This window comes from Marmota marmota, unplaced genomic scaffold (assembly GCF_001458135.2).
Source record: "Marmota marmota marmota unplaced genomic scaffold, marMar, whole genome shotgun sequence".
In the NCBI taxonomy this organism is placed as follows: domain Eukaryota; kingdom Metazoa; phylum Chordata; class Mammalia; order Rodentia; family Sciuridae; genus Marmota; species Marmota marmota.
The window spans coordinates 14,833,423-14,846,629 of NW_025999853.1; the positions used below are offsets into that span (position 1 = coordinate 14,833,423).

The window sequence follows — 13,207 nt, forward strand, 5'->3', positions numbered from 1 at the left end:
GTATATAGAAGTTTGTATTTTTATGGTAAATGTATTTCCCTCACCTATAGTAGAGGTGCATATTATTCATTAGCTTGCAAAGGGTCTATAACATAAAAGTTTAAGAACTGACATTTTGTAAGGATATAGGTAACTTAAAAGTAATTTTGGAGGATGTATATAAAGATAAAGCCAGAGGCAGTCCGTGAGGAAAAAAATTAAGAACTATGCTTTAATCTGGAGAAGTGGAAAAATTTAAGCTATATAATATGTAGGGAAATACTTGAAAGACTAGAGAGTCTGGAAGGTAATATTTATACTAAAAAGTCTGAGGAGAGTAATTCTCATTTATTTCTTTTAAGTACCTTATAAAGTAAATTATCCCTGTGTTCCTAGTAAAAACCTCCAGAGTAAGTTTGAACAAAACTTACTTTAGTAAATATTTGTTTATTTTACTTTTTATATCACTTACTTCGCTATTATAAAATATTTAGAATTTTAATCTGGCTAAGAATTTCTCTCCAGCTCCTTTCTTCCAAGAAATCCTGTTGAAATGATACGTTATGCTTCTGTATTTTGCTCTTAGGCACCTCTTCCATTGGGGCACATAAAGCGAATGCAAGAGGTGTACAACTTCAATGCCATTAACAATTCTGAAATACGATTCAGGTACATCATTTTAACTTGTCTCTGTGGAAGAAAGCAGAACACTGATTTAAAATCTGGAGAAGGAAAGCAGAGTACGCACCATCCATGGGTCTTGAGAAATCCTTATCAATTTCCTTCATTGTTATAAATAATTATAGTGGTATTTATGTCTATAAGACAAGAATATTAATCTTTTGTTAGACTTTGTTATAAGCTTTTTGCCTTAAAAAGAAAATTAGAATGAAGGATTCAGTGGTAAAATGGGCTTTCTTTCTCAGCCAGCTAAATTGAATAGTTGGGAATAGTTAGAAAACTTTGATTCTGTTGTAAGTTAACGTTTCCTAAATCAAATTTGTAGTGTGAGGTTTAAACGAAAGTTCAGTTCCTTGAGAAATTGCATTGATAAAGTACATGAGCACCTCTATAAGCCAAATCTTTTAAAATATGATCTTTTTTTCAAGAACCAACTCCGCTTCCTTCTCTTCTCCAGTAACTAAATTGTGTATAAATATATGGGTGTGAGATTCTCAGAATAAAGTGGTGTACAATTTGACTGTAATGGGATTATTCATCTTTACATTTCCTTTGTCATTTCCTGTTCCTTCTTTCCTATTTTCTCTCCCATGCCCCCTAAAAATCCACCTTTCAGATGGTTACGGCTTTGCATTCAATCGAAATGGGAGGAAGCAATTCCTTTGGCTCTAAAAATGGCAACTGAACAAGGAAGAATGAAATTTACCCGACCCTTATTCAAGTAAGACCACATCAAACTGTGCTTCATATTTATACATGGAATCAGAAGAATAATCAAAAATTTTGTAAAATGCAGTGTTTTAAAATTCTTAACTGTGTTAAAGTTCATTTTTATAGATATAATTTTGGAAGAGGAATTCACACTTCTGATTGTTTAAAATTTGAAATTATTTTATTAGCTTTTTTAGAAACATTATTATTGACCAAATAGAGTTAGACAATGATAAAAAGGATATAAATTAAAGATGGTCTTATATACAGAGAAGGATTTTTAAAAGAAATAGAAGATATTGGTGAGTAGGTATGAACACAAAAAAGTGTCTAAAACTAAATGCAGGGAGATAGATGCCAGCAGATAAGGTAAAACATTTTTGATTCAAATGTTGCTAAGAAGTGCAAGAGCAGGTTGCTTGACATATAATAAAAGATGCCTGGTGCAGGGGGGAAAGTCATATTTTGGCAGCAAGATGTAACTTAAAAATATCTTTGAAATACTTTTACTATGTATTTGGTCTATGTTCTGAAAAAAATATAATCATGACATAAATATCCATGATTAATTTGTTTTTAATTTACTTCACAAGTTTAAAATTTGGCAGTACAAGTCATCCATTTTTTTAATATGGCCACAAAATTCATATTTTAAGTAAAGTATTTCATCAAAGCATTATTATTTCACTATAGTTAGTATTTTCCTTCTCAAATTATTTGAAATTTTCTGAAATTCTTTTTCTAAATTTACTATTTTTATACTTTTAAAATCTCAATGAAAAAATAAACTTTAAAAAGCCAATTTTAGCTGGGGTGTGGAGCACACCTATAATCCCAGTAATTTGGGAGGCTGTGGCAGGAGGATCACAAGTTCAAAGCCAGCGTCAGCAACTTAGTGTGATGCTGTCTCTAAGTAAAATATATAAAAATGACTGGGGATATGGCTCAGTGGTTAAGTGCCCCTGAGTTCAATCCCTGCTACCAAAACAAAAACAAAACAAAACAAAAAAGCCAATTTTAAAAAAGATAGTCTTTAAGGCACATTCTCATACAAGACCAGTATTTGGCCAGTAAGTGAAAGGACCCTGTTCAAATAATAAAATACTTACATGCTGCCACTCTGGCCCTTCCCTGTAAAACCCCACAATATCTGTGATCTGCCAGTTTAAGGGTCAGTCTCTGGTGCAGAGATTGGCACAGGCTACCTAATAGGCCAGGATTTGTGCTTTATTGGGTGATATTTAGCTATTCCTAACCATCACTTTTAACTTTATCTCTAATATTAACTTAATGTTTGTTTTCCCTTCCTGTGTGTGTATGTCTGTCTCTTTCTCCCTCCCCCTCTCCCTCTTTCCTCTTTCTTTCCCTTCTCTTTTGGCAGGGATCTTGCTGCCTTTGACAAGTCCCGTGATCAAGCCATCCATACCTATCAGGAGCACAAAGCAAGCATGCATCCTGTGACTGCAATGCTGGTGGGGAAGGATTTGAAAGTGGATTAAGGACCTGCCTTTTACTGATTTCCAAAATTTCCTTTTTTAAAATTGAATTCATGAAGAAATATAAAACTGCAGCTCATGTCATTAATAAAAATGTCTTTTTATTTGTGGTGTTTTATTGTTTTGTCGGTAACTTTGTAAATTTTCTACCTTTTTAAAAAATAGTGGTATATTCTTTATAAATTTTAATGAGTTTTAATCTGTTAATTTACATGGTGTAAATGTTTGAATTAGCTTCATAATCAATTTTTTTTTCCTCCACGTTTTTTACTGGTGCATTCTAGTTGTCCACAATGTTGGGATTCATTGTTACAATTTGCACACAATGTAACAATATATTGTTATTAGTTTTCTAACTATGATCACAAAATATGCCAAAATATTATATACCTGCTGTTTTATCAAAGTTCTTTAATTTAAATCTGCCTTAAACCAAAAATTCAGCATGATGAGAGTTTTGCTTTTAAAATATTCTTAGACGTGGACACTCACCACCCACCTGGTGCACGTTGATAGCATGAACTCCCTTACCAAACTGTAAACTCTAGCAGGAGCCTCAGCTCTCCAGCCCTGGGTTCATCTGGCTGATCTGGGAGACTTGTCAACCTTCTTAAGGGATCAGATGGGCACCCTGAGCATCAGCACCTCCATCAGTCTCTCAGGTAGCCTCCTGATAGTCGTTTAATGTGCCTCATGTGTGGCCAGCTGGTGTTCTTCACATAGAACATGCAGAATATAGAAACATACTGAAAACATCCAACTTGAACCATATTAAAGACTGGAATAACAGCACCCTTGTGAATGCAGTGTGGTGCCCCAAGCGCCTTGGCATACAATTTAGGAACCATAGCTGTATTGTGCCGCAGTCTGGCTGGGCACAATTCAGGAGCCACTTGTCAAGCAAAATGAACTTTATTTTTAGAACACACACTCAGCACCACACTGCCTCTTCAGGAATTCCCTCAGAGCCCAACTGCCACCACCCGCTTCAGGGGAGCCTCTCAACCCCCCCCTCCTCCCGCTCTTAAGGCCGATTGGCTGGGTCGCATGGGCGGAGCCAAAAGAGTCCCCCAATGAGCAGCTCCGTGGTCTGAAAGGGCGGGGAAACAGCCCAATGAGCATCACCGCAGAGGAGCCAGTCAGCTGGCAGCTGAAAGTTTGCTGGGGCCCCGGTGAGCCAATCAGCTGGAAGTTTGCTGGGGCCCCTTAGGCTGTGGCTCTCAACATCATTGGTTAGGATTCTTTGACAGCAAGTAATGACAATCCAAGTGACTGGAAGTCACAAGGGAAGAGGGAGATTACTTAATGAGACAAGATAGAGGTTACCAGAACCCCAGGACAGGAGACAAGCCCATCACTACTCCTGACTCATCCATTTTTCTGGTGCACATTGTACAGTCTGGATGGCCCCCGGCTCTGCTGTTTGAAATGATTCCTTCCACGTGGAGAGACCATCTCAATTCCAAATTCCCAGACAGGAGACTGACCCAGATTGGGTCAACCCTGGCCACATAGACTCTAGCCAAGCAGAAAACTGAGTGTAAGCCTGATGGGGGTGTGACATCACCAGACTAAAAGGCTCAGACAGTGACTAGTCTTAAAATAGGAGTGAACAGGGAAGATGAGGTATTAAAATGGCAAGTTCCTGTCCCTCCTGGAATCCTCCACCATCTCCCTTGCTCCCGCTTGCCCTAGTAATGCTGTCCTTTGGGACATAGACCTTCACTGGTCTGTTTCTCAAGGCTGTCTTCTCTCTTGACTTTGCCAGGAATACCAGAGCAGAAAGATCAGTTCAAGCCCCTAATATATAATCACATTCTGAGTGCTTAGACTTGAACAAATTCATGCATTTAAATAATGCTTTTTAAATATATATATATTTTAGTTGTCAATGGACCTTCATTTTATTTATTTTATTTATTTATTTTTTATATGTGGTGCTGGGGATGGAACCCAGTGCCTCACTCATGCTAGGCAAACGAGCTACCACCCCAGCCCCCCCCCCCAATAATGCTTTTTAAAGTTTCTTTTGCCATATGAGCTTAAAAGAAATGGTACTAATGGTACCATTTTTCAAAAATCCCTTGGGATGCTTGAAAGATGGGGTGGAAAAGTGCTATGAAGAAGGTAGAGGGCGCTAAAGACAAACACATCTACATACAGGTTTCCCTGGAGTTCACACTGACACTTCAGCTAACATGTTGAGTGTCTTTGTGCCAGGTCTGATACACACATGATTACGGGATGAACAAAGATAAGTAATTTCTATAGATTGCTAAAGGTTGGGGTGGGAAACCTGGGGCGCCATGCTGTACACTGTAATTCCAGCTATTGGAGAGACTGAGGCAGGAGGATCCCAAGTTCAATGCCAGCTGGGCAGCTTAGTGAGACCCTGTCTCCAAAAGGGATAGGGACATAGTTCAGTGGTAGCACGCTTGTCTAGAAATCTAGCATGCATAGATTTCCCCAGTATTGTGCAAAAAGATGGACAGGAGGAGATATGCTAACGCAGCCTAGAAAGGGGTTGCTTCACCAGCCCAGCCAAGGAAGGATTTAGGAAATACGGCCCTGGAGAAGAAAAGACCTAAACTGAGACTTCCGGAAAAAGACATAGCTACCAAGCAGAAAAGTTGGGAAGTGTTGGAGGGAGGGTAACAGGATTAAATGGCTCTGCAATGTGGAGGGCCTGACTTAAATCACTGAGAGCTGGTGTCATCTTGGAATTACTCAAAAGCTGAGCTCAGCTGGGCCTGTCAGCTGGAGTACCCAGGAGTTTGGGTTTTCTTCCAGCATGGGGGTAGTTGGACATCTTATTGGTCTAAGTCTGTATGCATCACCAAACACTGTCACGAAGGAAGGGCGTCGTTATCTACATTTTGTTCCTAGCACCTCCCATAGAGCTTAATACATAACAGGTGTTCAAGAAATATTTGTTACATGAATGAATGAATGAAGGCAGGCAGAGAGTAAAGACGGTTCATACCTGAGGACATTCCGTTTTCTCAGAGATGTAGATGTTAGGCTTTCCTCGGAGAGTTAGGTGAATGGAAATTCTTAGGGGAGGGGGAGTGGGGAAAAGGACAGTACTAGTAATCTGCAGGATCTCAGGACTTCTGTAGTGAAATCTTCCTCCTGGGTAAACAGAGGTGGCAATTTGTTTTGATGACCCAGGGCATAGGTTGAGGGGTGCAAAGGACCTTGAAATTTGTAAGAAGAGTGATTCAAGTGGGGGAGCCGAGGGAAGAAGAGACCAACCAGAGGTCAGGGTCAAGGTAAGAGAAGGTTAAAGTAGGAGTTGGGGGGAATTGGAAGGTTAGAAGGTTGAGTCAAAAGGTGGATTACTGGAATTTAAGATGATTTATGTGAGTCAAATTCAGGCAATGACAAATTCCAGGCCACACTCAGGAGGTGAGTGCTGAAGGACAAGTTTCAATTACTTTCAGGAAGTTGTCCAAGGAAGAGACTGTGGGTGTGGGTATGGGTGTTTGTGGGAAGTGGCTGTGTCTCTGTCCAAAGAGTCTGTTGTGGAAACACATTTTTCAGAATTTAATCTTGCAGTAATCAAATCTCTATTAACTGGCTTTTTACTGAAGTGCTACTTAGTTAGAATAGTGTACACAGTTTTTAATTCCTTCATGCTGTCAGAATTCTTTATGCTAGGGATAAATGAATTATGTATTGGGAACAATTACAGTGGTGAAGAAACTTGATTTATTTGAGATACCCACCTACAGAAACTAAATATTGACAAAGCATCAAAAGTATTATGCATGTAGAAGATAGTAATCACAAACATTTCCATAGCATTCCCAATACCCAGAGGCTATCCTATGGGCTTTACATGCATGAACTGGCATTATCCTCCCAATGGCCCTTTGAGATAAGCACTTTCATTATTACCAGTTTACAGTGAGGAAACTCCGGAAGTAAAACAGCTCAGATATCCAGAACCAGGATTTGTTCCTAGCTAGCTACTGCAAATTCTGCAGTGGAGAGATAGTCCCTTTGCCTTTGAAAAGGAGACAAAGGCTAAGACCTCACTGGCTCTGGGCTAATAAGTCATAGATCGCCAAGCCATGGCGGTCCATTTGTCTAGGTGATGACCTTTACTTGTGAAAATGATCTCTGGCCTTTGCAGTCTTTTTTTGTGGAGCAAGAGCTTCAGAAGCACTTACCAGTGACAAGGAGTCGTTACTCAATATGTGTTTGTGGAATAAACAAATGAATGAAGATTGCCACACTCCCGGGTGTCACAATTGGCCAGTAGGATGCATTTTACGGTTGAGTAATTCCAGATAAAGACAGGAACATAGTGTTTATAAGCTGCCCCCAGTGTAGGAGAATGTATGAAAACAAGGGGAAAGGGAGAAACTGGGGACCCCGGCCAGAGGGGACTAGTAGAAGGTGCCTGAAATCACCAGGGCGGGAGACCCTGGGCCTGTCTGCCCACAGGGCTGGCTCGCAGAAGGACAGGGTCTCAGCTGCCTACATCCCCATTCCCTGCACCTAGCTCAGTTTCAAAAATCCAAAGGGACACCTGGAGCCCTCAATAAATATTTGTCCAATTCATGAATGAGTAAAGGCGAGGGAGGGGGTGTGTTCTGAAAGCCCATCCTGGTCCTCCCGTCCTCCAGGCCAACCACACCCCAGCAGTCACAGCTGGATAAAAACTCTCCCTCCCAAGACTATCTCCGGGGAAGAAAGAGCTCTCATTGCAGCGGCCTCACTGGGCCACGGGACTGCAGGAGCAGACAATGCCCAGGTACACGGTGCATGTGCGCGGGGAATGGCTGGCGGTGCCCTGCACGGACCCACAGCTCACGGTGGGCTGGCTAGGCCGTGAGGCCGTGCGGCGCTACATGAAGAACAAGCCAGACAATGGTGGCTTTGCCTCCGTGGACGCTGTGCGCTTCCTTGTGCGCCGGTGCAAGGGCCTGGGCTTGCTGGACAATGAGGATCTGCTGGAGGTGGCCCTGGAGGACAATGAGTTTGTAGAAGTGGGTGAGTGGCCTCAGGGGAAGGGAACAAACTGGTGGCCATAGAGCTGGACTTTGTCCTTATAGGGCCTGGAAGGAGGCTGTACTGTCACCCCCATTTCAGGGGAAATGATGAGAACAGGAGCACTTGTTGAGTGTTTGCTCTGGGTGGGCATCTGCCATGCCTCTGTGAGAGAGGTCAGTCAGCTTCTTGTCCACCTTGGAGCCAGTAAGTCAGTCGGCTATTCGTGCTGCATTCAGGCAGCTGGTAAGTTTCAAAGCCTAAACTTGAACTCAAGACGGAAGGCCTGAATCCCTTTGCAGTTACCAAATCATTTCAAAGGTTCTTTTGCCCTTGGATAGACTTCAGCAGGCTGGATCCCGGGAGCACAGAGGCATCAGAAGTTCAGATTTAAAAGGCAGCAGTCAGGAGACGGGAAGGAGGTGGCAGGCAGATCTTGCACTCTCAATGTAAACACCTGGGGCTCTATCTCTGCTCTTTGCTTTCCTGTGTAAAGATGCTAAGACCACTTGAAAGCCTTGGGAGTTGTTTTAAAGCAGCCATTTCTATAGAATCTAAGGACAACCGATAGGCCTTTCTTGGTTTAGCAGCAGCCCAAACATGGCTGTAAACTGTGGGCCATAAGGGCTCTATTTTGCTTGTCGTTTCAGTCATAGAAGGCGATGCAATGTCCCCTGACTTCATTCCCTCTCAGCCGGAAGGAGTTTACCTGTATCCTTTCCTGCAGGATCTTTGCTTAGCTCTGAGGGCCACTGGGACATAGTGGGGCTGAGGCTTTTGCATGCTGTCCAATCTTTTCCTTTACCTGGCTTCAGATACAGCAAATACCGGGAGCCTGAAAAGGTAAGCTGCAAACCACTTTCCTTTAGGGCTTTCCCCAGCTCTGTGTAATAGGGAAAGGGAGCTTGGAAATGCATTACTATGCTTTTACATTTCAAACCCTCCTTTCCTGGGCTTTTATTTATTTTTCTTTTTTTTCTTTTGAAGTACTAGGGATTGAACCCAGGATCTCCACATGCTGGGCACTGAGCTACATCCCCACCCCTTTTTATCTTATTTTGAAACAGAGTCTGGCTAATTTACCCAGGCTGGCCTCAAACTTGCGATCCTCCTGCTTCAGCCTCTGGAGTAGCTGGGATTATAGGCATGCTCCACCGCCTGGCCTCCAGCCTCCTCTTAAGCCAGCTGCTTTTAAAGTTAGAACATTGATGTTTTGCAGCAGTAATAAGATCTTTGGAGTGTCAAAGTTCAATCCTGCTGGAGGCTTCTTGTGAGAGGGATTAAGCTGTTCATACTCACTGAGATTCCCTCTTTTTCAGTACATTGACTTAGATGGGGACAGTCTGACCACAGAGGATCTGGTCAACTTGGGAAAGGGACACTACAAAATAAAGGTATGGGGGAGGAAGGGAAGGACATCCTTTGTCCATTTCCAATGAAGTTTTGATGCAGACACCTTCAAGGTGCTCAGTTATGACCTACGTTTTCCTAGCTCACTCCAATTGCCGAAAAGAAGGTACAGCAATCCAGGGAAGTCATAGACAGCATCATAAAGGAAAAAACAGGTATGAATTTCTCTTTATGTTATGAAATTCTTTTTATTGTCAAGAAAACTTCCAGCGTCTAATTGCATAATATCTTTTTTTTTTTTATTCTAGTTGTTTACGGCATTACTACAGGTTTTGGGAAATTTGCTAGAACTGTCATACCTGTCAATAAGCTACAGTAAGTTTGAAACTCACCTGCGCTCATCTTTCAAACACCCCTATCTTTGAAATTATTTTTCATCTAAGAAACTCACTGATGTTGGCCCCAATTTACAGATGAGCAGGGTGAGGCTTGGGTTAAACTGCATTATTAGTTGGTAGTGAAAATACCCTTCCAAGGATGTCACTCTTCTTGCCTTCATTTTCCCAGCTGGGGGCACGTTTTCACCTGGAGCAAGTTAAGAGAGTTTTTAACTTTCTCTTCCAGGGAGCTTCAGGTCAACTTGGTTCGTTCCCACTCTTCAGGTAAATTACCAGGAGCATGGGGTACCTCCAAGTTCTTGTTTGCTTCATGAATAAAATATAGCACGGTGTGAGTAATTTCGTAACAGCTGTGAACAGTTGTGTTCCCAATGCATTCCAAGGACAAGGTGCTGGGATGGAGGAAGGAAAAGAGATGGCATCAGATCAGATTGCCTTTAGGCTGAACCTCAGAAAAAGGAATGAGCCGGGCGGAGGAGGAGGTTGGGACTCAACCCTTCAGAGACGGTGGTGCATTCAGGAGAAGTGGGAACTCAGGGAGTGAGTTAGGATGGGTGAGATGAGAAGACAAAACCTCTCAAGACTCAGTGCCCATCAAACTGAGCCAGAGTTTGTACTGAGGAATCTCAACACTGTATGTAGGGGGTGGCAGTGGGGTGCTGGGTGACACTATTCTAAAGGTTTTGGGGAGGCTGGGGTTCACTGAGGCATTCTAGGGAGGGAAATTGAGAAGGCAAATCTGAGGCTTTGTCTTAATCTGGAAGCTGAGGCTTCAAGAAGCAAGACAGGCAGCAGAAAGAGCCAACCAGCCAGCTACAGAGAGTAAGGGGAGACTGGAATGAGGAGGGAAAAGATTGGAGAGATGGAGGCAGCTGAGAGGTAGAAAAGGGTTTGGTTTCCTTGGGGAAAATGTCAATTCTGTTTTTGTAGGTGTTGGGAAACCGCTCAGTCCTGAGAGGTGTCGGATGCTCCTGGCTTTAAGGATTAATGTCTTAGCCAAAGGATATAGTGGCATTTCCCTGGAGACCCTCAAACAAGTTATTGAAGCCTTTAATGGTAAGAGATGAAGCCCCAGACCAACCTTCCACAGAGGCTGGGCATGGCTCACAAAGTGGACTTGATTGACTGGACAAAAATCGGTTTGGCAAGAAGGAGGAGGGATGGGGGTAGGGGAGCAGAAGGAGTGACAGTTATTCCTGTGAACTTTAACCCACCCAATAGCACCCTTCACTTAGCACTTGGCATCTTGAAGACTAGAATGAGCCTCTTAAGTCTGCCCTTAAATTCAGGGACTAGACAGAACCTTCAACTAGGCTGTTCCTTAAGCCCTAGCTGTGCTTGAAGAATTGACTTTCTTTATGCCCTAAGATGATGCCACACTCAGTCTGGGGTGGGGGTGGTCTTCCCTGGCAAGGCCGGGATAACCAGAAGGAAGGAAGGGCCCTTTAAGCCACTGATGGCCACCTCTCTTGCAGCCTCCTGCCTTTCCTACGTTCCAGAGAAAGGCACTGTTGGTGCCAGTGGAGACCTCGCCCCGCTCTCTCATCTTGCTCTTGGGCTAATTGGAGAAGGGAAGATGTGGTCTCCAAAGAGTGGCTGGGCTGATGCTAAATATGTAAGACTTTTACAACAACTTCCATTCGCGGTGACTTCTCTAAGCTGGATGCCAAGTGCTCTCGAGGACTTTCTGTCACTTGATCCTTCAGACAGCCCAGTGAGGGAGTCACTGCTATGCTTATGTTAAAGATGAGATAAGCCAAGCTTAGAAGTCAAACTAGTCGAGGCCATTAGCTTCCCTTCCCAACTGTCAGCCTCCTGGGTTTGGAGATCACCTCAATGAAAAGGTACAGCTGTCAGTGTTAACTAGGAATTGATTCTGCACCCATGATACTTCTAGTGCCCTTTGGGAAGGTCACATACTGTCCCAGTTGTCTTTAGGAACTATATTTACTAACGCAGGACAGTGGGCCGTAGCACTGACTGTGTGGCCTCCTTCAAACTCCCTCCCTGGTGGCTAATCAGAAAAGTGTGTTTTCAATAAATCCGTGTTTCCTCATCCATCAATAAATTTCATCAGAACAGCCCAAAGTGTCCTTTACAGGGAGGTCCCCTAACAGTAAGTGAAAGAGACAGAGGGTCAAAGAGGGGGGAAGATCCTCATGAGGTTCTAGATCATCTTTCTTCTATGCAGCTCCCTCTTGATTGTGGACAGTGTTTCCCCTTCTGCCTTCACACCAGGCATCCTGGCCTTTCTAAACAGCAAATCCAAGAATGTTCTGGTTAAAACCTGTCATGCTTCCCATTATGCTCAGGATAAAGTCTAGACTTAATGTGGCTTCCGGGGTCTTGTTCCTCGTGTGATCCTCTAATCCCTCCTATCCAGGGTTCTTCCTTACAGACTCTAGAGGTTGCTTGCAGCTGGGGTGTGCTGGGTACTTGGCAGAGCCCAGTACAGTATCAGGCCTCCCCACCTGCCTCACTCCTATTTCTCCTTCTGAGAAGTCCTCTAGGAATCTTCTCTCTCCACTCCTCTGGTCCCTTTCCTTACCCTTCACATCCCTCGTGCCCACCCTCCATGCTTTCTTAGCAGCTCACTGATTACACCCTAGTGTGCCCTGCACACTTCCTACATCTCCAAGGACTCCACATACCATTATCTGATTGCCCCTGAGCTTGTCTCCATCTTTCTACCCTCAGCCCTAGCCTAAGCCAGAGAAGAGAATGTGGCATGAGATAGGTGCTCAAATCTTCCTGTGAAATGGACCTAGTTAAGTAGTACTAGCATTATATTTCTCTACTTCCTCTTCCTTCTTTCCTAAAGGGACCATATTTAGTGACTCTCTTTACTTTTGTTTGTTTGTTTGTTTGTTTCAGGAGAAGGCTATTCTTCCTCTTTCCTCCAAGATTCTGTCTCTATCTGGTAGAGGGGATTCCATTATCCCCTCTTCATGGACGCACACATTTACCACCCAAGCCCTGTGCTGGGGTTCTGCCAGGGTTTAGAGAAAGGAGAGATGAGAGGTCCAGATTGGAGGCAGGGACAGGCTTACGTGCATACAGGACCCACCCAGCCTTAGCCTAGAGCAGGTATGTCTGGAGCCAGCAATAATGAAAGTGAGTCAAAGGTGTAAACTGAACAAAAAGATCTTAGAAACCAAAATTCATTATGTAGATGACAAGAGTCCCTGATTAAAGTAGAAAAATTATTTGAAAGACCAGTCTGTCTTCGGACTAAAGAACAGGAGTAGAGAATATGAGCAGAGCCAATTCCTGCAGGTCTACTCTTTTATAAGATGCTCTGCCAAGTACCCTCTTTGGCCTTAAAGACCTTTTATTGGATTCCATATGAAATCAGAAATGGGCTGGTGTTTCATTTGATAATCATTTTTAATACTTTGGATCTATCTATAGGTCCTGGAAGCTCACGGATTGAAACCAATTGTTCTGAAACCGAAAGAGGTAATGAGACTCAAGGAAAATCTGTTTGCATTAACGAGTGTTCCTGTACCTACCATCTTCAGTATACAGCCAGTCTCACTAATTCTCTAAATCAAAAGTGACTTCCATGTTTGTTAGAAGTTGCTCACTGAAGAA

General features: G+C 43.0%; 1 protein-coding gene across 6 annotated transcripts in view; it reads left to right on the plus strand.

Moving 5' to 3' along the window:
- LOC107139997 (leukotriene A-4 hydrolase) overlaps positions 1–13,207 on the plus strand; it is a 61,318-nt gene that overhangs the window by 34,252 nt on the left and 13,859 nt on the right. The window contains exons 1-10 of one of the 6 annotated variants that reach the window (XM_015482914.2): positions 7,227–7,868; positions 8,516–8,576; positions 8,681–8,708; positions 9,185–9,259; positions 9,358–9,430; positions 9,524–9,590; positions 9,840–9,877; positions 10,544–10,669; positions 11,089–11,228; positions 13,025–13,072. In XM_015482914.2, coding sequence (XP_015338400.1) covers positions 7,622–7,868; positions 8,516–8,576; positions 8,681–8,708; positions 9,185–9,259; positions 9,358–9,430; positions 9,524–9,590; positions 9,840–9,877; positions 10,544–10,669; positions 11,089–11,228; positions 13,025–13,072 — 903 coding nt within the window. In that variant the 5' untranslated portion in view covers positions 7,227–7,621. Of the gene's footprint in view, positions 1–565; positions 737–1,276; positions 1,382–2,752; positions 3,023–5,721; positions 5,732–7,226; positions 7,869–7,960; positions 8,112–8,515; positions 8,577–8,680; positions 8,709–9,184; positions 9,260–9,357; positions 9,431–9,523; positions 9,591–9,839; positions 9,878–10,543; positions 10,670–11,088; positions 11,229–13,024; positions 13,073–13,207 lie in introns of those variants that run through there. The other 5 variants (XM_015482916.2, XM_048803658.1, XM_048803637.1 and 2 more) reach the window with 5 other exon arrangements.